This window comes from Molothrus ater, chromosome 2 (genome assembly GCF_012460135.2).
Source record: "Molothrus ater isolate BHLD 08-10-18 breed brown headed cowbird chromosome 2, BPBGC_Mater_1.1, whole genome shotgun sequence".
In the NCBI taxonomy this organism is placed as follows: domain Eukaryota; kingdom Metazoa; phylum Chordata; class Aves; order Passeriformes; family Icteridae; genus Molothrus; species Molothrus ater.
Window position 1 is genome coordinate 56,729,738 of NC_050479.2, and position 23,185 is coordinate 56,752,922.

Below are 23,185 nucleotides of genomic sequence, written 5' to 3' on the forward strand. Positions count from 1 at the left end.
GGAATCCCTGTGTTCTCAGTCACGGCTCTAGTTTGTGCACTGTTATTGAAAGTCAGACTGATAGTCATATATTCCTTAACTCACCTGTCAATGAAGATTATCTGGTTGCTGCTATGGCTTTACCAGAAAAAATTCAAAGCCTTATAAAAAGTTCAACTTGAAGTCTACATATCCTGTGCATTTTCTTGACAAAGTTGCTCTTATCATCCACCCACAAATGCTTTGTAAAATTGTATCTGAATTTCATTGGAATGAAGGCTCAGAGTTTAGGTAGTCATTTTTAAATGACAACCAAAATGTTTCAATATTACATTGAAACATTAAGGTTTCTTTATATGTTTATGTTTACAATGTAAAAGCCTTCAAAAAGTCTTCTGCCCTGATCATTTATATGGCTGAAAGATCTAGAAATTGTTCACATCAGCACTATGAACACTGCACAGAATCTGGCTGCCTTACACTCTGAGACTGAAAACATGGACCCCACATCCAAAACATTGGAGCCCACTGCTGCACTGATGGCTTCATTTATCTTTCTCTCTGTGGTCTGCTATTCTGCTTCCTGGAGCCTAAGTCATTCAAAATGATGCATGCCTAAAGCTTTCCTCTTGTGATTTTGTTCGGAGAATGTTACTTCAAATTTAGATGGAGGCCTTTAGTCAGCTGAGCAATGCTTTGTAGCCTCCACTCATCAAAATCAGTCCTTACCTTGTAAAAGCAAATATAAAGGACTTTCCATGATGTCTTTAAAGTAAAGGTGCAACAATAATAAAGTTAAGAGATATAACTTTCTTTTTTCCTTCCTTGTGCAAATAGTCTGGAAACATCTCAGCTGTCGCTGTCCCAAGCCTGGCAATCATTTGCCTCTGAAATTTTTGTACGTAAATGCACAAGACAGGAGGGAGCTAAACCTTCAAGTAGGTTGTGAAGGGCTTATATTTTAATCAGTCAGAAACTGGGTGAAGTATGTCTAACTTGAATTATGTCCTGAGCTGAAGAGAAAGGAAAAAACCAGTGTATATTCTAGCAAACAAGAGTAAAAAAGCATCAATTCTGGTATTTGCTGAATTGAGAGGATTTCATTCTTAAGAAGAGGAAAATAAATTCAATACCCTCAGCACTCCAAGTTTGTTGTTAATGTATATGAAGGCTTGAGTGCTGCCAGGAAGTTACATCAAAGATGAAACAAAGATAATTAAACTTGGCTATCCAGCTAACTTCAGGAGTAGCCCTTGAGGTTTTGCATCCTTTTCCTTCTGTAACAGGTATGGAATCTGTAAGGTCTCTTTTTAATGTAAGTATTTGTCCAAGTTGTATGGTTTTAGTTTCACACGAAACTTAGTGTTTAGCTTTAGGAGCTGGTCCTTTTCATTATCTATAGTATAACAAAAAGCTGTACATAGTTGCAATGCCATAAATAAAGACAGGGAGAAGATGATAGTCAAGATTCCTGTAGCTAAATCTCGTAAGTGTAGAGCTTGAGTAAGCAACATCAACAGTAACCATGCTAAAGAATCCATGGTTTGCTTTTCTGAAACTTCTCGGTATTTTCCTTTGTGAGAAGAGTAGCTGAATAAAGCTTTGATTCTGTGAAAAAGGAAACAGGCATATTATTATGTTTTCTCCCAGTAAAGTGAACTTTTGGAGTCTTGGTGTTCTGTGGTTTATTTTATAGTGGACAGGTTCAGGGAACTGTAAAAATAAAGCATTTTTCATCCAAAATAATATTGTAACAACACTCTTTTTTTAAAACCACACTGCTAATGGTATTTGTGATTGTATCATGTCAGTGGACTACTGCTCCTGGAATTATAATATATATAATTTGTTCTTTATAAGTACATGAAATGCAGTTGTCACTACTAACTGCAATATCTGTTGCTATCATTATAAGACATTATAGGTGCACATGTAAAGTTAATGATACTCACTCCACTAGAAGAGAAGGGTCTTTAATATTCTTAACATTTTTAAAGATGTAATTATGAAATTAGGTAGTTTATATCTGACTTGGCACTGAAATGTCAAGGGCAAGACTCACCGGCTACTTTGGGAAGTTTACTTCTCCTTTAAATGGTATTTAAAAGACAGTTGTATGAGTTTTAATTAGGTATGATATTAAAAAGTGTTTAAATCTTCTATTCTGCAATCAAGGGAAAAGAGATCATTTAAATCATAAAAGGGTATCTTTCTCAAAGGAATTACTGTGGACTATGTAACTATCTGCAAGCCAACCAGAATTCCTAGTTCTATGGTGTCAAAAGATTGATACACTTGACTAATTAGGAAGCTGGTTGGGACTGGTGCCAGTCATCTGCAGCAGTTTGTGAAAGCCGGTTTAAAGGCCCCTTAGGAAGTGTTAATATCGAACAGTATTTGTGACTCTTGTACTGGCATGGTAGCAATGTTGTATACAGCTCTCCCAAGGTAATTTAAAAGATTTCTCGCATACTGCATGGTAGACTCTCATTTCTTAATCTTCCCATCATAGGCAATTGGACAACATTATTAATAGTGTGGGTACTGATAGTTACCTGCATAACTTAGCAGCAGTTGTCACAGTCAGCTGCTGATGTAGGTATCAGAAACCAGAATTTGGAGCCTACTGAAGTTGTACAAGTTTGAAAACTATGCTTTCTACATGTTTTGGGTACAGAGATTGTTAAGTATGTGCTTTTATTTGCAGTGGCTGGCTTGTTTCAATACATCCATACAGAGCAACTATTAGATGAGTTTTTTCATTCAAGTTTCGATCTTCTCCAATTTATTCTTCTAATACTGTTTTGCATGTCAATGGAAGCACTAATCTATAATCCACTTTGTGACTACCAGAATATTTCAGATAAGTATGAAAAACAGACAGTGCATGTAAATGTTACAGCTTTACTCCAAGAAGTTGTGGGTTTGCAATATTTCTGCTGCATTATTTTAAATCTTTTAAAAAAATTTTTATTAGCCTTTTATAGTAATCAAGGTTTTTATACTAATAAATTGTTAAGTTTTTGAAATTACTATGAAATCTGTAGTAGTCTTGGACAGGCTTAAGAGGAAACAGATGATATGCTGAAATAGCATTGAAATTTTTCTTCTGTTATTCCTATTTCCTAAAATAAAACTTATGAACTCTTTTCCATAGACATGAATGGTATCATTTTGTTGACTGTGATACTATTCAGTATTGTTTGAATTGCTATTACCTAAAATGCTTATAAGTTTTTCTCCAACATTCATATTTTTCATGTTTGTTAATGTAACTGATGTCTTGGCTCAAAATTTCTTCAGGCATCATGTTGGTTTGAAACTATTCACTGACTATATTCAGTCGAGACATTAGTATTTTAAAGACTTGCATGACATCAGATAGAGAAAATTAAACAAGTAACAAAAAACCCCCCATCAAACCAACAAGAAAAAGACACCAAAAAAACCAACCCCAAACCAAAACAAAAGCAAAAAAAAGCAAAAGAAAATCCAAACCCGAATAAACAAATAGGAAGCTAAAGACATAGTCTGAGTGATTTTTTATAAGGTGTATTCCAAGCCATATTAATAGGTGTAATAGTCCATTAGTTGTAAGAGAGCAAACTCCTGTGTAATAGATAAAGCATGTTATAGCAAATACAAGAAAAATTTAAAAACATTCTATATTTCAGTCTTCATGTTTATTCTATACCTGCCATAAATTTAAATGTTAGGCAAAATTATTATTTATTTGCTAATTTTCACTTATTAGTTTTGTATGTAGCACTTTTGTCTAAAGTTGAAAACTAGGCTGGTAGTGCAGAGTATAGAGAAAAGGGAAGAACTAAGGGTTACTGTTTCCTGGTTAAAAAGCTGGCTGGATGGCTGAGCCCAAAGAGTGGTGGTGAGTAGAGTTACATCCAGCTGATGGCTGGCCAGGAGTAGCCCTCCACAGGGCCCAGTGTTGGGCCCTGTCCTGTTAAGTATCTTTGTCAGTAATCTGGATGAGGGAATTGAGTGCCCCCTCAGTCAGTTTGCAGATGACACCAAGCTGGGTGACAAGTGTTGAATTGCTGGAGCACAGAAAGGCCCTACAGAGGGATCTGAACAAGCTGGATCAGTGGGCTGAGGTCAGTTGTATGAGGTTCAAGAAGGCCAACTGGTGGGTCCTGGATGTGGGTCACAGCAATCCTCTGCAGCACTACAGGCTGGGGGCAGAGTGGCTGGAAAACTGCCCAGTGGAAAAGGCCCTGGGGGTGTTGATTGACAGCAGCTGAAAGTGAGCCAGTATGTGCTCAGGTGGCCAGTAAAGCCACTGGCACCCTGCTTTGTGTCAGCAATAGTGTGGCCAGCAGGACCAGGGCAGTGATTGTCCCCCTGTACTCAGCATCTTGTTATATGCACCAGGTGGTTTAGATCCTGATTTGCATACTTACTGTTAGCAATAACTGCTAACTCTGTCCAAGATGTGTGTTGACCTAGGGAGTTTTGCCCAGTGGGGTATAATGAGATTTCTATCATGGAATTCTTTATTCCTCCATGGAGATTCTGTTCTTTGTCCTCCCATGCATACATACAGTGGGGTAACAAGGTTAAAAAATAGAACACTTTCTGATGTCTTTATTAAAGGAAGTAAAAGGAAAGTGTTTAATACTTGCATTTGGTTACCATCTCAGAGTAACATTCATAATTCTTTTAGGGGTTTTTGTGCACATGTGTATATTATTAGGCATTATAAGCATATAATTTAATGAGTAGAATTTTCCTGAACTACATCAATTATTTATTATTGGCCAGAGGTTATTAAATGTAGACGGAAAATGGCTTTTGATTAAAGCTACCTATGGATATCACTATATCCTATCCAGTCCAATACTGTTCACTCTGCTCCCCGCTGAGAAACAATTTTAACTTTTTATCACAATAACTGAATGGTCTTTTGTCAAATGTAGCAAATCATATAAAGGACAGCTCTCAAAAGCTGACATGAGACTGATTATTTGCAGTTGTAGAAGGGTACTAAAATGAAAATATGAGTTAAATGACATTTCTCTTAAAACTATGCTTGACTCTATAGAGAAAGAGGAATGTGAAATGAGTGGAATAGAAATTTGGTCTAGTTCAGTTCTAGAAAACCAAATCTGTTGTACTTAATTGCAAGAGATCAATTCGTAAATATTAAAGCACTGGTCAAGGTTTGAAATTAATTGTTTTAATAATAATATTGGTATCCATTATTATTGGTTTTTGTTGATGTTATTCTTTATGCTTTGATATTGCTATGGTAACCAAGAGGGTTCTTTCTTTTTCCTTTACAGAAGGTGAGGAGACTGGAGTGATGGATAGCCTGTTGGAGGCCTTGCAGTCAGGTGCGGCTTTTCGAGACAGAAGGAAAAGGACACCAAGGTCCAGAGGTGAATATTCTATTTTAGATTTTATTTTCTAGAGAAAGTTAAAAGCAATATGGGTCCAGTGCTCTAGAATTTAGATACTGTCAGATTTAATTCGTTAGTACAATGAATTTTCAGGGATGTTCAGACTGTTGCTTATGTCAATAAGACTGGAAATTAATGTACTGAACTTATTATAGCCAGATCATTATGACAAGACTTTTCAATACAGCCAAATGTACTTTTAACTTTTTAGGGTTAATAGCTGTATGGGGGAAGCAACAGTTCTCTTGCTCCATAAGTGAGTCTGAGTCAAATTATTTCTCTGGTATATAACTGTCATTTATTCCAAGAAATACCTAACTCGTAATTCTTAAATTCCTAAACTTCTGCTATGTCATATTATAATATTCTGGTAGCTTTCAAACAGGTGTTTTATTTCCATTGTTTCTTTGCTTTTGCAGACACACCACAAAATCTCAGTCCAAGCACACAGCGGCCTGTGCTGAAAGCTTGTAACCATGGTAATGAATCATATTCATGAATTGCATGCACTTCTTAGCTTAGCTTATGTAGTTGATCTGTGCTTTCAAGACTGCTGTAATTTTTTTTTCACTTTTGTACATTAGTGGTGTACTATACCATATTGGAACTTGCTTTTTAAGAATCATCTGAATATTACAACCTGAAAACTATACTTACTGATTCCTCTGCAGAGCTCTTCTACCTGTTGTGGGATTTTTATTTATTTAAATTTTGATTATGTTTTTAAATTGTAGTACTTTTAAAATCCTTAAGAATCATTATGCAAGTTTTTTAGGGTTTATGGAATTGTAATAGAAAGCAGAGATGGTGTAACGTTTCAAGTGTTAGTTACTAAGTGCCTATTATACTGAATCTCAGGACTTTTGGCATTCATTCTGTGTTTCTTTGTCTTGGTTTTCTTGGTGCTATAGCTGGAATGGCTTAAGCTATTGTTTATTAGTATTAATTCAAAAGGAGTGTTGACTCGACAAGGTTATAGTAAATATTTATTTGTAAACTGCTGAACTATCTCGCTATCAGTAGGACTTGTTCTTGCAAGTTACAGTGCAGGTGTGGGTGCCTGTTAGCTTTGTTAGATAGTCAGTCTACAGAATATTGCTATATTGGCTGTGTTTTAATTAAGCTTGAGGAGTCCAGAATGACTCAGTTGCTCATGACTAGTGGTCTCAGGAAAAAGTTTATATCTGTAGTCCTTCTGTTAAAGAGAAAGTTGAATAATGGGAGGAAAAAGATCTTCTTTCTTAGTTTTAAAAGCAGATTGCACTATTTTTAATATTTATATGCACTGCGGGTTTTATGAAGCAGATGTCATAAAATTGATTATATTAATTTTATCTCATGTGTAAGTGTTTATTTCTCTAAGTGAGTGTAGCAAAAAAAACCCCAAACCTGTTCAATTTGTCAAATAAAAACAAAATTGAAGAAAATAGAGCTGAAAGGACAGTTTGTCCGTAATTACAGAAATTGGATCAAAGAGAAATCAAGTATATTTGACAGGTACTTGTCTAGCACATAACATATTGATATTTAAGTAATGACTATAGAGCACATCTGAATTTATCCTGTAAGTGGTTTTGTTTGTAAGAGCATTCATATTGGATACTGCTCTTATTGGATACTGCTCATATTGGATACTGCTCTTACTGTTCTTATCAGCACATTCCATCTTGGTAGCTGTCTGTAGACAGACTTGTAGATTCCAGTTTTCAAACTTAACTGCCTTTGGTCAAACATGATGGCCATGTTTCAGATTAAAAAACAAAACAACAAAAAAAAAACCACTCACACTCACCAAAATTTTAATGCTGAAAAATCTTAGTCTAAACCATGGATGGATTTGTACATCAGATGGATATAATTTGGTGCTAAAGTTTGAAGTTCAGATATCTAATTTGGAGAGAAGAGTAAAAGTAAACTCTTGGATCTTTTATTGTTTTTACCAAAGGCAATTTTTCCATAGAGCATTTTGAGAAAGTCTCATTCTAAGACATTTTAAAATGAATTCAATGTTTCTTTCACTTGTCTTATTGGTTGAGAAACAGGCTAGTACAGATCTGAGCTTGATTTTAAGGAATGCATGTTTTTGATTTGTTGACACTTGTCACAATGTCTATGTGTTACATCTTACTATCTTGAGCCAAATAGAGTACCAAACTTGGTGTAGATTAGGGTGAGTTCAGAGCCTTTTTTTCCTTTTTAGTAAAAGTATATGGTCATTTAAGTTACATACTGTCTAGAATGAATGCTAGACTCTGAATGTCGAAGTCAATTTTGGATAATAGTAATAATAACCTTTAAAAAGTTAATGTGGTCCGTCAAGATAGGAATTATAATGATAAAGTTTCTTTAATTTTCTGAGTTCAAGAATGTATGTCAGTATTGTTCTCTGTATCATTTTTTTCTTGCACTTTATATCTGATGCTCAGTAGCCTGTTCTTTCTATCTATACGTGTATAAGAAGTGATAAATGTTCTATACAATGGTCTGTTATGTATATACCACACAAGCAAGAAGTCTATGACTTCAGAAAAACTGGGACATGTTATTAGACAGAAGTATTGGCTAGGTTATTCCTAATTTGCTATTTTTTTCCCACCCTTAAATTTCAAATGGATGCCAAATTTTATATCATGGGAAAAAAACCCACTGTCTTACTGTAAAGCTAAAATATGTGGAGATTGCTGAAAGTTCTTAAGTACCATTTCTAGCGCTTTCCATGTTTGCTTCTGTACTGGTTTTGGCTGTTTCAGTTGGCTGGTTACTGGTTTGGTTACTGTTTATTCTGCTGAGACTGACAGATTCATTTATAGTAGATATATTCTATTAATGCACACTGCAAATTCATACCTAGGATTCATCATACAGTCAAAAAGAATTACAAGCCATGACTTGAAATGGCTGTCCTGAATCCTTTAGAGTGGAGTAATCTCTGTTGGGCAGGTGCCATCAAGTTCTGACTAATCTCTTCTGTTTCAAAACATAACCAACCAAATTAAAAAAAGTGTAGTTTCATCTTTCTGATTAAAGATATTTCTCTTACAAAAGTGGAAACCAAATCAGATCCAAGCATAAATAGTGTTATAACCCCAAGCTGGCAATTAAGTGCCTTGCAGCCACACACTCTGTCTTACCTGGTGGGATGGAAATAGGTAAAGCTCATGGGTTGAGGAAAGAACAGCGTAATAATTTAAAAATAATAATAATAATAATAATAATAATATTGAGGAGGAGGAGTAAAAGGTAGAGGGAGGGAGAGGAATGAAACACAAGAGAAACAAATGATGCACAATACAATTGCTCACTGCTGTGGGCCAATGCTGAGCCAGTCTCTTCCTAGCAATCAACATCTCCTGACCAACTTCCTCAGTTTTCATGCTGAGCCTGATGCCATGTGGAATGGAGAATCCCTTTGGCCAGTTCAGGCCAGCTGTCCCAGCTGTGCTGCCCCCCAGTTTATTGTGCCTCTTCCCACTGAGCACGGCTCATGCAGAACATGTGAACATCCCAGAGCATGGGATCCTGACAATTCTTGACTTAGGCACTGCTGAGCAACAGCTAAAGCATTGGTATGTTATCAACATTCTTCATAGACTCAGTTCAAAACAGAGCACTGTACCAACTACTAGGAAGGGAATTAACTCTATCCCACACAAACACAGGACAGGAAACTGGTTCCATGTCTCATGAGGCATGGCAAGGGAGAGAAATATAGCCTGAATATTTCTTTCTCCATAGCTGTCATATAAATGGAAGCAGGAAGGAAATTTTTCTAACCATTGCCAGTGTCACCCTCAGTACAATGCTACACAAGGTATCAAACTAGCATTTGCTTTTCAGTCTTAGCCAAACCCTGTAAAACAAAATAACACAGAGAAGCAAGCCAACCCTGCTCAGGTCTAGAACTGGGAACTGGAATTGTTTCCTTTAACTAAATAGACTACTTAAGAAAAAAAAAAGAGAAATAATAAATTTAGTGAAATGCTGGCTAATGTGTGAGCTGTTTTTCTCTTTGTGATCTGTTGAGCTCCCCTGAAATCTCTGGTAGTGTTCAGCTGGTATTTCTAGTTAAAAAAGAGTGCTTGTTCTCATGCTACATTCCATGGTAGCCGAATGTGTATTTTTTTATTTTCAATCCTACTGCTTTCTTCTGTTTTTGAACAGATTGCCTCTTTCTAACCTGATATGTGTTTAAAAAAACATGTACTTAAAAAAAGATTGGATGTGGCACTTGGTGCTATGGTTTAGTTGAGGTGTTAGGGCATGGGTTGGATTCAATGATCTTGAAAGGCTCTTCCAACTTCATGATTCTGTGATATGTAGGTTTTGTCAAGTTTAAATCTGCTCTATTTTTGTGACCAGAATTACCAGTTGTATTTTTAATGCTTGTGACAAAGCCCACAAGTCACAATATTTCTTGTGGAGAAAAATTCCTGCTGCATAACTAACAGAAGTAATATACATTAAGAATTGCCAACTCTTGGAAGTGTTTTAATGCCGTAAGAATGCAAGTACTATCCACTAGATTTTAGTGGATATAGATACGATTGGTATATTTTATTCCCGTTCATAGTGGTTTTTATTTTTAAATTACCTACTGAATTACATCTATGTGCAAAACTATGTGTTAATGTTACAGTTTGCTTTAACTGCAAAGGACCATGGACTGCAGTAAATATTGTGGTACATTCTTTTGCTGTAATTCCAATTCAGAGCACTGTTTGACACAAGCAAAATATTGGTATAGTTTTAGTGGTGTGCTTAGGATTCAATAGCATCTAATAGAGGAGCTCTTTTATTTTATTTAGGAAGCAGAAGAAAGCACGTAATTTTCAGCAATCAGGATGTTGCACATTAGAAGATCTTCTCAAGCAGCTAATAGCTATGACTGATCTGAGTTTTTCAGTTATTTACAACAAGACTCAAGGCATATTTGCAGCTTGTATGTTTACTTCAAGCTACTGAAGTCCAGATACATGGAGCAGCATATCCAAGGCAGGGCAGAGCCCACTGCAGCACAGAAAGCTGCATTATTCACTAAGTTTTTGGTCAGGTTTTGCAGCCTGCATCAAGTTCTCTGCTGCTATGGCTACGCATTTATTTGCTGTAGCATTAGCCAAGCTAATGCTACCTGAATTGCATGAATACAAATTTGAGATGCAGCTTTGATTGCATATAAACACATACCTCAAATGCAGCAGAAAGAGTTTATCTTTACAAGTTGATCATATTAAAAATGTTGTGAGTAAAGAAAAGCTATAATAAAATGCAAGCAAAAAAATACAGATTGCTTTTTGAGACTGCAGAGGTTGAAAGAAATCTTTATGTCACAATCAGTAATTGCATTGTGGACAACATTTCTAAAGGTGACAAAAAGGTCTTGTTTCTATATTGAGATCAAACTTCTATTGTAAGAGATGGTTGTAATTATTATAGCTTTTTGTTCAGTAAATCTATACACAATAGAATAATTTTCATGTCACATCTAGTCTGAAGCATTTTAAAGACTTCTGTTAAATAAAACCCTTATATAGTAAAGTCATTCTCTCCCAATTAAGCATAAGGAAACCCTTTTTTCATGTGTGTTCGGTTCTTTTCATCTCATATTTATAATAGAACTGTCATCTGATAGTCATATTAATGTCTCTGCTACCTTATTTTTGACAAGCAAAGCTGACAGTGAGCTCAAGCTCATCTTAGTTCTTGAAACTGTGTGACCACATAGAGGTCATTTTTATTTCATCATTGTATGTGACAGCAAGCTATGATTGGCATTTCAACCTAATTTTTCCTTAACTCTGTGTATGTGGTTGTCTTTTCCTCAGCTGTATGTAGTGAACATTAGGAAGTACATAATAGTGAAGGAGCTACCCATGAAGATAACTTTTTCCCCAGAACGTGTTGGCAGAAAAGGCACCCTCTTGAGCATTAGCAGTCCTTCACAGTAGATACTGCTTTCAAGGCATTGTGCATGTTTAGCCATGTGATCACAAAACATCAGTACCTCTGGTGGAGAAAATTTTTGTTAAGCTTTGTGAAGTTTTACTCAATAGACAAGTTTTCTCAGTAGTAGACATGGAATAACTGTAGGCACTGTTATGAAAGGAAAACATTTAATAGGATTTCTATTAAAAATGGTTCTCAGATGTTGCCATTTTAAGACCAAACCTTCACTTCAATATTGACTTCATAGGTCAAGTAAAATTGCTGCTTATTCTAACAGAAATAATTCCCCTGGAACCATCCACACTGTTTATAATAGTTTTTTTCCTAGAGCATACTGCAGAGTTCAAAGGAACTGACCATAAAAGTCAATTTTGCATGTGTGGAAAGAAAAAATAATATCCAGACAAGGAAAGTGAATTTACACATTTTTATTTCTGTCATTAGAAGTATTTCTCCATTGCTGCAGTTGAAAACACATATCATCACAAAAATATCCCTGAAGAATTTAATTCCAAAATATCTAGGAAAAAGATTAATTTTGATGCAGTTTTTAGCAGTTTCTCACACTCATAATTTAATGTTAGAATGAAGAAAATTTCCTACTCAGAAAGGATGGCAGCCAGCAAGAAGAGTTTAGAATGGAAAATGAGAATTTTGCGGGGGGGGGCCTTTTCTAACAAAAGGTTCTTTGAAATATAGACTGACATGGAGAGGTATAAACCACTCATTTATTGAAACATTTATTTATTTTAAAGTGCCAAATACTGAAAAATGGTTGGAGACTGCCAAGAGTGGAAAAGGGTACTTCAAATTAGTAGGAGTTGCATATTATTACTGTGAAAATACTGATCTAGACAGAAAAAAATGTTATCTTGCCCTTAGTATAAGCTAAATGCACACTGGCAACCTGTATTTAGAAAGATGAGGAGGAATTGTAATCCTATAAAAATGTCTGTACTTTATTAAAGTCTTGTGAGATTTCCCTTATCAACTCTTATGAGTGAGGTTGCACTGTGTCTTATCATATAGCATTATATCTGAACATAATGTAGACAAAAAGTAGAACCCAAGCTTTTTTCAGAGTAAAAATTTTAAGTACTACCCTGAGACAAGGTGGACCTTATCATGTGACCCTTTGAAGATGTCAAATTGGACACTCAGAAGAGCTAATTGCTTTTGTAAATATTTTGCCAGTGTTCATTGGTGCTAGTTGAATAAGATCACAGCTCTCAAGGGAGGCGAGGACACGTTCTGCAAGATAAGAACAGTAGCAAAGAGGTGACATTTGAAAGCAGTGACACTGTATATTCCATAATTGCACATACCATAAATGTCAGCTTCATAATTGCCTAGGTAGGTAACCGGATTTCCAAAAGCTACAGCAGGCAAGTTATATATTCAAATCTGTCAGCTGAACATTTATCAGTGGAAGATCTTAAATCTGCAAAGGGAGATGTAAATTACCAGCAATTTACCCATATTTGCCTTTTCATATTTTAGTCACACAGAACTTCCCATTCAAAAAAACAATTACCAAGTTGATAGGTATAGCAAAGAGATTCTGTCACTTCTCAGAGCACTTTTCAAGTCTCTTCCATATTTGTTAAACAAGATTTTAGGTATAAATTTACCAGTCTGTTTCACTTCTGTTTTCTGAATGTTAAGAACAAATAGTATCTAAACTTCTGCCTCATTCTTCAGAGGCTTTTAGAAATTTCATCTGAGTAGCAGATTTGCTAAACAACAGCCATAAAGCTCTTTATATTGTGGGTTTTTAAAAATAGCTAGATAGATATACACACATATATATTTTCTTAAAGGGGTTATCTTTCATAAAGAAACCCCAAATAAACCACAAGTGAAATATTAGGTAGGAAATTTTCATCAGCTAGATGTTAAAAATGAGTTTTCACGGGGGACAAAATCTGAGATCCTAACAGAGTATGATTCCTGACCTGAGTCTGTTCTGTGACTCCAGTGATGTCTGATTAATGCAACATTATTTAGTCAGTCAGAATTCAAAAGATTTAGAGAAAGCACAAAATATTTTCCATTAAATTCTTCAAGCACTTTTCTTAAGTCATCTATTTTTGCCATGTAAGTGAATGTGTTCTATTAATGTTCTGGGATTTTTTCCTCCTTTGGGAGAATTTTGTTCATTCTTTTTCCTAAGTGGTTGCTGTAACAGAACAAAAATGTTGCGTAGAAATACTGGAGTTACTCTGCAAAGGTGCAAACATGCAGAGAAAACAAGGCTATCTTTAACTTCTCCCTTTTGTTGGGGTGGGAACACTTGGAAAATTTACTTTCAAGTTTTTGAATACTCTAAAGGGAAATTGGCAGTTCAGTTGTATCAGAATTAGTGCTTGTGCCTGTAAGTTGCTTGATAAATCCAGTATCTTGTTTCATTCAAAAAATAGATTAATCTTGTGTATTTCCACTACACATACCTAAGGCAATATCTGCATCAATCACCCAGAAAAATAATCTGAATCCTCAGAAGGCGTAAATAAAAAATAATCTGAATCCTTTTGGTGGCTCAAACCTGGAGATCATGAGTGATAAAGGAAGGAAATACAGGAGTCAAATGCAGCTCTTGCTTGAATGTCAGGAGGAAAGATGGTAGCCAGGCTTCCGCTGAATGATATGGAATAGTGTGAGCAAGTTACAAATCCAAGATGGGAAGCTGCAGTTCAAGTAATTTAGGGAAAGAATATTTGGATTTTGGAAGATACTGGGCAAATCAATCTATTCCCTTTCAGCATGAACTGTGAAGTAGATTGGCTCTTATCCTTAGCATTATAATCTTTTGCTTTAAAAAAAAAGCCAACAACTTTTTAAAGCAAAATTGTTTTAACCAGACAGAAAAACTATGTGAAGTCTATACAACTTCCTAGATGATTTTACTTCCTGGAGGATAACTAATATGTAGATTCTTTCTGTGAGAGACTGTAACTGTCTAGTTAGTAGCATAGTCTTTTTGTTACAGTAGTTTGTCATGATGTCTTCAAAAGAAGACTTTGTAATGGTGATGGTCTTTATTTCCATGGGAGAAAGAGTTTTCATCATGCTTTTTTTGTCTCCTGATATTATCTAACTCCATATACCAGAGAAATAAGAGAAAAGCTGTTTTCTGACCCTGTAAGCTTGACCATATTTGCCATAGGTGTTAAAAAATCTAAAGACTGGGATTTGGAAAACTAAGAGTGAATTTATTCTACACTATTCAAGCTTGCAGTTCTTGATATTTTTCCGTCCTTGTAGCATAGCAAAATGATAAAATAAGAAATTGAAAAGATAACATCAGGACTCCTTAGTGTCATAAACAGGGAAATGGAATGAAATCTCAGCAGATTTTCAGCACAGACAAATAATTATTCCAGAGGTATTTCTTTTTATCTGTTTTCTTAGGCTTTAAGCCTGTTTCCTTGTATTTGAAAAGAGATGAGTGTACATGGTGCATTATAATACAGTGCACATAAAAATACTTGAATTGGCTCTAGACAGTCTACTTTGTGTCCTTGAGGCAGGATAGCTTCTAGGTCAGGAACAATTTGGATATCACAGCCCAGTTTGGGGGGTTCAGAAGATATTTGGACATGTGTGTACTACACCTAATTGAGCTATGCAGTTTCAGAAGCATATCCAAGAATGTGGCAGGAATCATTACCATCCATCCCCATCCATTATGATTATTTGAATCAGTAGACTCACTAACATTTGTTATTTATAGTGGCACTCTGTGAGCAGAGGGGCTAATGAACAGAAGGGAACTTTCCAGGGATATAGAAAACATGGTTTAAATCCTCTCCTTGAGGGAACAATATATCTTGATGAACCAGGGTTAAACACAGCTGAGTGAGAGCTTTCATTACTCAGTTTAAATTTGGCACCTAGGTTTTACTGGTCTTTTAGCTTGGTAACTAAATTTATTTACAACAGAAGAAATTCATATCAGAGTTGTGTACCTTAGCTTAAAGGCAGCTGTTTGAGTTACTACAGTTACATATTAGCCAGAAAAATAACTTTTAAAGGTGGTGATCTTCCCATTGTTTTCTCTAGGCTCTAGAGAAGGGATCAGAATATAAAACCTATTAATACATAACAGCTTCTGCTTCTTTTATAGCTTTGTATAAGGTTGGTACTTTCTGATTTTGGTTTTTTTTGCTGTAGTCATAATTACATTTGGTGATTTTTTTTCAATGTTGCCTTATTTTCAAAAGCAGAAACTAATCCCCAAATATTCTCAATTCCTTGCCAAAATTGCTTTCTTTTCAGTGCACAAGCACAAAAACATTTATCTGGGGACATATTCTTATTTCAGTGGGTGCATTTTATTGCTGTCATTACCAAGCAAGGGAGACTAAATATATATATTTTTTCTTCCTATGCTTTAAAATGTAAATATCTCCTTTAATCCATCTTTTCCATGATAAAGTGAACTTTATGGTATCTAATCTTTCACTCTGCCATCGATAGCTCAAAAGCTCTGAGTCAATCTAATGCTTCCAAGTCTGCTGAGTAACTCATATGAACACGACGCCAAATTAGGCAATTAGGCTGAGGGAGGAGCTTGTGGAGGACATTGTTTTGGTCAGTATTTATAAAGTGAGATAACATTAAATGACAGCTATGTCAAAATAAATGCTAGAAGCTAACAGAGTGCCCTATCCTTTCCTCTGATCCTAAACTTGCGGAGGTGAGTGGGAAGTGGCTTTGGTTTTGGGTTGCTTGGGTTTTTATAGAATCATTAATGTTGAAAAAGACCTCCAACAACATTGAGTTCAACCTTTGATCGAACACCATCATGTCAACTGAAAAATGGCACTAAGTGCCACATCCAGTAATCTCTTGAACACTACCAAAGATGGTGGCCCTACGACCTCCCTGGGTAGCCCATGTCAAAGTCTTGCCACCCATTCAGTGAAGATTTTCTTCCTGGTGTCCATCCTAAAGCTACCCTTGTGCAACTTGAGGCTGTGTCCTCTTGTCCTGTTGCTATTGCCTGGGAAAAGAGGCCAGCCTCCACCTTGCTGAAGGTGATAGAGTTGTAGAGAGTGATAAAGTCTACCCTGAGCCTCCTTTTGCTCAGGATAAACAACCTCAGCTCCATTGCCCTTCTCTGGACACGCTCCAGCACCTCAATGTCTTTCTGCCAGTGAGGGACCCATAAACAATCAGAGGACTTGATTGCCTCACCAGTGCTGAGTACAGGGGGACAATCAGTGCCCTGGTCCTGCTGGCCCCACCATTGTTGACACAGGCCAAGATACCATTGGCCTTCTTGGCCACCTGGGCACACACTGGATCATGTTCAGTTGCCTTCTTGGCCACCTGGGCACACACTGGATCATGTTCAGTTGCCTTCTTGGCCACCTGGGTACACACTGGATCATGTTCAGTTGCCTTCTTGGCCACCTGGGCACACACTGGATCATGTTCAGTTGCTGTCAACCATCACCCCCAGGGCCTTTTCCACTAGGCTTTCCAGCCACATTGCCTCCAGCCTGTAGTGCTGCAGGGGATTGTTGTTATCCAGGTGCAGGACCCACCAGTTGGCCTTGTTGAACTTCATACAATTGGCCTCAGTCCATTGATCCAGCTTGTTCAGATCCTTCTGCAGAGCCTTCCTGACCTCCAGCAGATCAACACTCCTGCCCAGCTCAGTGTCATCTGCAAACTGACTGAGGCTGCACTTGATGCCCTCATCCAGATCATCATTAAGGATGTTAAACAGGACTGGTCCCCATGCTGAGCCCAGGGGAACACTGCTAGCAACTGGCTGCCAGCTGGGTTTAGTTCCTTTCTCCACCACTCTCTGGGCCTGACCATCCAGACAGCAAAGACTGTACCCTCTCTAAGCCATGGTCTGTCATCTTCTCCAGTAGAATGGTGTAGGAGACAGTGTTGAAGGTCTTACTGAAGTCTGTGTAGACTACATTCGCAGCCTTTCATCAGTCGCCTGGGTGATGAAAGGAGATCAGGTTAGTCAAGCAGGACCTGCCTTTCCTAAACCTGTGTTGGCTGGGCCTGATGCCCTGGTTGTCCTGTACATGCCATGTGATGGCACTCAAGATAATCTGTTCTATAACCTTCCCCAGCACCGAAGTCAGGCTGCCAGGCCTGTAGTTTACAGGATTCTCCTTCCCACCCCTCTGGTAGATGGGTGAAATTTGTCACAATTTGCATTGTTTGGTTCTTAAACTGAGATCTCCAGGCTCTCTTTACAGACATCTACAATTGCATTGAAAGGTAGAATCAAAGCACTAAACTCATTAAGTGCTTTATAACGTTAATTACTCTGGTAAATCAGAGTAATCAGAGTTTTTAGCTGACCTCCAAAATTAATCTATGTATTTAGTCTCTTGAAGAGATGAAATACCTCATAAATAGATGCACAGTTTAGAGTGTTTAGGCTCCTCATAGTGGCTAGAGAGAGGCATATACCCATCCTATACAGGAGTTAGCCTATGTAAATTGTTAATAATTGATGACTTCATGCCTCCAATTTAAAGTGCTTGAGGCTGAGAGACCTGATAAGGATTGTTCATGTTTTAGTTCTCTGTCTCTGTGTATAATAAAGTTCATAAAACAGGACACAGCACACTCAATACTGCAAATGAAACAATAACTTGAATAGCTGAATAGCTGCTCTTTGAGTTCATATTCTGTCCTAGGCAATGAATGATACAAATGCTTCTGAGGGGCAAAAAAAAATAATTTCTCTTACATGCATGCAGACAAAATTTACATTAACTTTGGATAGCTAACTTTGTTATGCTTCCGAATTCTGGTATTTTGATACTTGTCTCTTTTCCTTTACTATACAGTATGCTTGTGTAATTTGTGCTACACTGCTATAATAGTATTTTTTTTATCTACTCATGCTTTATTTAACTGGATTAAAAGTAAATAGATCAGTAGTGTGGCTTTAAGTTATGCAGCCTTCCTCGAATGCGAGGTGAGTTCTTAATTTCAGCATAAAGAGTAAATGAGGATTGATGTTTGAGTACCTGCAAACTCTGTTTTGGCCATTTAGCACAGAATAAAAAGTACTTTGCTATCAGGTAATCCCTAGTTTTATAATTGTACTGTAGATGGTAGTCTTCCCCTTTCTCTAAGAAATATAAAATCATTTTAATTCTATGTGATCCATCATCAGGCAACTACTCAAAAAAGTAACATTCTTAAATGCTCTCAAATGTCCAGTAGCAAAAATAAATGAAGGGCAGAGTGCATTAAGGGATTTCCAGTTGTGTCTCACAGGGCAGAGAAAACTGCTGTGAGAGAGCTCCTGGGATAGCTCCTACCCTTGCTGCCTTTACAATAGCTTCCTGACTAATCAGTCTCTGAGCTTACCCCAGTGCTTTAAGTCTGTTCTTTCTCTGTTGCCAGCTGCTGACTGAAAACAGGACACAGCCAATTACTCTCCGCTGAGCTTACCCAGTCTCTGTTTATCCACCTAACAGCAGTTGCTCTGAGATCATTTTATTGAAAACTTGTTATGTAGTGAGATCTGCTATTATAAAATCTTGTATTTGTTTCAGTGGGGTCAAAAATACAGGAATCTTACAGTCTAAGATTGGATTATATTATTTGGAATAGTTGCTTCCTATGGGACAGAAAACAAAGCACGCTGAAGTGGAATTAATTTCTTCCTTTTCCATATTCCAATGCCCATCAAATAGAAAAAGATTTATCTTTAATAATAGAAGTTAAAAAATAAACTGTTAATGACTTTTTAATTGTAGATACTACTGGCTATATCCTAATTTCTTGCTTTAGGTTCTGATCTTCCTTTTCAGATCTTTTTTCTTCCTTTCTATTCACATCAGAAACCATGTGAATGATGCCTAATGATAGATTTTCTTGTCCCCAACCACATCTTGTAGCATCTTTAATCTAACCCATCTTTATTACTCATTTATCAGTCCTATAGAACATTAGCACGTTCAACAGAACCACTTAACTCTAGTTTCTAAAACATTTTACTCCTATTTCATTCTGTAACTGCAGGTTTAGCTTAATAAAAAGTGCATTTCTGACCTGTGCCAATAAACTATAAAATGTACTGTGGTCTAAAAATGAGAATATTACTTATTATAGAAGTCTTTTGCACTCACATTAAGAATAAAGCTTTGGTGAAATTGTGCATGTTGAAGGAGCTGATCAACCAGAAAAAAAAGTCTGCAAAACACCTTCAGTTGACGTTTTCTGGGAAAGCAGTAGTAACACAAAATGTACTTTTATTATTTTTCTAGTAACTGAAAGTCCAAAGCCATGCATTAAGAAAAGGTATGTCCTAACTGCTTAAAGCTAAATGAGAGACAGGTCAGCAATAACTTACAATAATGTGCTGTCAAAAAGTCATAAAATATTTTAAAATTAAATAGCCATGCAGTTTACATCCTTTTAAAGTTCTGAGGTAAAGGTGATGGGATGGGATTTAAACATCATATGCTTAGATCTCCCCTCCAAAACTGGGTGGCACTCAGAATCTGGTTTTGCTCAGATATTGCTACAAGATGCTCTTTAAGATCTACTAGCTCTGGGGTTGCACCGTGCAGTCAAAGAAGATTTTCTTCATCTTCTACAATGCCAGTGCATTGAGTAGTTGCAGGGTATTTTTTTCTTATACATAGTACTTCTTTGCTTTAATTTAGCCCATTTGAAAAAAAGTCACCAAACAAACAGGCGTTGCTTCTTATTTTTAGTTTAAAAATCTTTATACCCTTAGCCTGCACTGACATAGTGAAAGTTATTTCAAGGTTTGCATTACAGTAATACATTTCTGCAAGTGATAAGAAAACTTACTTGGTCAAGAACACTTTTTAACAAAATGCTAGCTGTATTTCATATGGAAATAAAGTTTGACTAAAATTAATCTACCAGCGCCTGGCTTTTTCAAAGCTAAACTAAACAAGTTAGGGAGAACAATAGGAAAATATGAGAAATGGGAAAGCTTGTGTTAAGCTGCCATTGTGCTTGCTAGTGAAGAGTGCACTGCACTGCCTTATGTTCTTGGCTTCAATTGCAGATTTCAGCCTTAATTTTTTTAGTTATTAATGTAGAATTCTCTTTACATCATATTGTCTACCTTCAAAAACTAAGTTGAGTGCAATAAAATTTTATAATCTGTTAGTTTTCTTGGAATATGGTGAACAAGCTAGTGGAGAAGTCTACTTCATGGTGCTTTGTATTTGGAAAACAGTGCTGCAGCATTGCTGTCCTAAACAAGATTTTCAGATTTTGGAGCTAATGATATACTGTGTACACTTACATGAGGTATACTGATGAGAAAAATATATTGCTCTTGAAGTGTTTTCTTGTGGTGAAGCTGCTTCTCTGCAGTATTAAGTTCTGCTGCATATCTTTGGACAAAAAGAGTTTGGTAGTTTTCACACTGCATAATACTAAAAGTATCATAATTGGTATTTCAATGTCTTTTAACGTGTTCATATTTGGTGTATCACAGACATTAAATTTGAGCTTTGAGATTATGCCATTTTCAGTACATATTGAATTCCTTCCCGTTTGATGAAAGTAACATACTCTAACAGATGTTTTACCTGTTGTCTTTGAGGAGTTACTTAACTTTGAGGTATATGAGCAGTGCTGGGTTTGATGTTTAGTTCTTAAACTTGCATAGAAGTGGGTATGTGGGAGTGAACAAATTCACCCAAGAAAGCTGAAATATCTTTCAATTTACTCAGTAAATCAGTCCAGGCTTATTAAGTCAGCCTAAGAATAGAACTTCTATCAGCTAAACTTTCCACTGGGATTTATGATTGGAGTGCATATAATAACTCATTACTGATCAATGCACCAGAGATGCTTTGCTGTATTGTGTATTCATGGGAAGTATCTCTACTCGTTTTCCATTTTACATTTTTGTAAATAAAATCCCATCAATTATTAACAAAAAATTGAGTCAACCTTGAAACTCCCTGGATCACAGTGCAAACAGAAAGCAGTGATTTTTCTGGGAATTTTTTATTTTTCAAAATAGGTTTCCAATTAATAGTACTTACTTCTTCCTTGTTGGCAAATTACATTTTCAGCGGTTTAAGGAAACAAGAAATAGTGCTGTCTAACCGATACTATTTGTTGAACTGATTAATCCTTAAAGCAAGTTAATAAGACTATCATCCAGAGCCACAACAAGATAATATAAAAATTACCCGAGTGCCACTACAGACACTTTTGATAAAAAATTTCATATTCCTTCATCACAATTGGAGTTTACCTAAAAGTTTCATTTCTAATACAATAGAAATAATTGCAACTAAAACTTGGGGCAGAAGTCTATTAGTTTAAAGAAAAAGAAAAGTTTATAGGTTTTTGTTGTTAATTTTTAGAAATTGTTTTATTTGTGCTCATTCCTTTGATAATTTGATATATGAAGAGAAGTATGGAAATAAATTATTTCACTCAAACAGTGGTGCTAGAAACGAGTTTGTAGAATGAGTTTTAACTTCTGAGTTGCTTTTTAAAACCTACTCTGATAATAATCGTTCTTCCCATGGTAAGAAAAAGAGAAAATAAAGCACTTCCTTTCCAGCAAGAAATCAGTGAAGTATCTACATTCTTTACTTTTTCCCTACATACAGTACAAAAATGTGGCAGGTGACGTCATAGTCAAACTGATTCTTCAAGTCTTGAAATATACTAATTTCTTGGGATGGGTATTTGTTTACTAGTTCAGTGGCCCAGGTGTGTTAGCATGAGTCACCTGAAGAACTGTTTATAACCATTATACTGGGTGGAGTTTGCATTTGATAAACTCACAAGCATTACCAAAAAAAAGTAACAGGCCTATGGTGTTTTCAAAGGTTTTCAAACAACTCACAGCAGCTTCCTGACTTAAATGTGTGGCCCAACAGGAAGAAGCAGCTTGAAGTTAGCTGTTTTGTTTGGGATAAAAGTTTTGAAGAGTGCTTCTGAAACACTTTATTTACGTGTTTTATTTTCTGGTACAGTATTTTCAGTTAATTCAGATTCAGCTCAAATTAACAACTCTGTGTGCTTTGGGATAATTAAATTATGTTTCCTCTTATCTTGGCTCACCATGCAGACTGTTGCCCACCCCTATAGCTGCTTTTACTCCATTGCTATAGCAGCTCTGTTATTTAGGGATAAATCTTTTCTTCTCCCCATCAGTTGTTGTGAAAGAAATGTAAGCCACCTGTGAAACAAAATTAGCATATTTGGAGTGACTTCTTGGGTTTGCTTGTCTGGCTGTATTCCAGGTATTTTTATGTCTCTGTAAGGGAAGGAGCTAATAAAGGTATTTCAGCTGTTCCTACTTATTAAAATTGACCTGGATGCACCATGGACTGGGAGGATGAAGAAAACCCGGTTCTTATGAATCAAAGTGGGGAATGAAGGAGGAGGGACATGAAGGGCGGCTGAACGGGTGCCTGAGCCCAAGGCTGCTGTTGGGAGCATCAGCCGCCACATCGTCCGGGCAACCCAGGTTGCCATGGTGATGGCAGCAGGACCGAGGGATGAGTACAGCTCCCAGTGCCCGGCCCTCCCCAGACTGCAGCTGCCAGATGAGTGTTAGAGACTCCCCAGACCTTGTTCTGGCAAAGCACCTTTGTTCCCCGAGGGGAGGGCAAAACAAAGCTGCTCCTGGGTTTACAAAACTGTTGCACATTCAGCAAAGCTTTACAGTCATGAGTGTTTCTTTCTGGCAGTTGGTGAAGAGCAGTAGGGCTTAGAAGGTAGAGATAGAAAACAAACACTGGTTCTGCTCCAGGGAAACTTGCCATAATGCAGTTGATTTTTTAAAATTTATTTTTTTAGAAATACAGGTGACTACTAATAGCACAGGCGCTCTAATT

The 23,185-nt window shown here is 36.6% G+C and overlaps 1 protein-coding gene across 1 annotated transcript in view; it reads left to right on the forward strand.

Moving 5' to 3' along the window:
• The window catches only part of DIAPH3 (diaphanous related formin 3), a 213,683-nt gene that overhangs the window by 152,370 nt on the left and 38,128 nt on the right, over positions 1-23,185 (forward strand). Inside the window, exons 26-27 of the mRNA XM_036393070.2 lie at positions 5,280-5,375; positions 5,816-5,875. Of these exons, the coding sequence (XP_036248963.1) occupies positions 5,280-5,375; positions 5,816-5,875 (156 nt within the window). The remainder of the gene's footprint in view (positions 1-5,279; positions 5,376-5,815; positions 5,876-23,185) is intronic.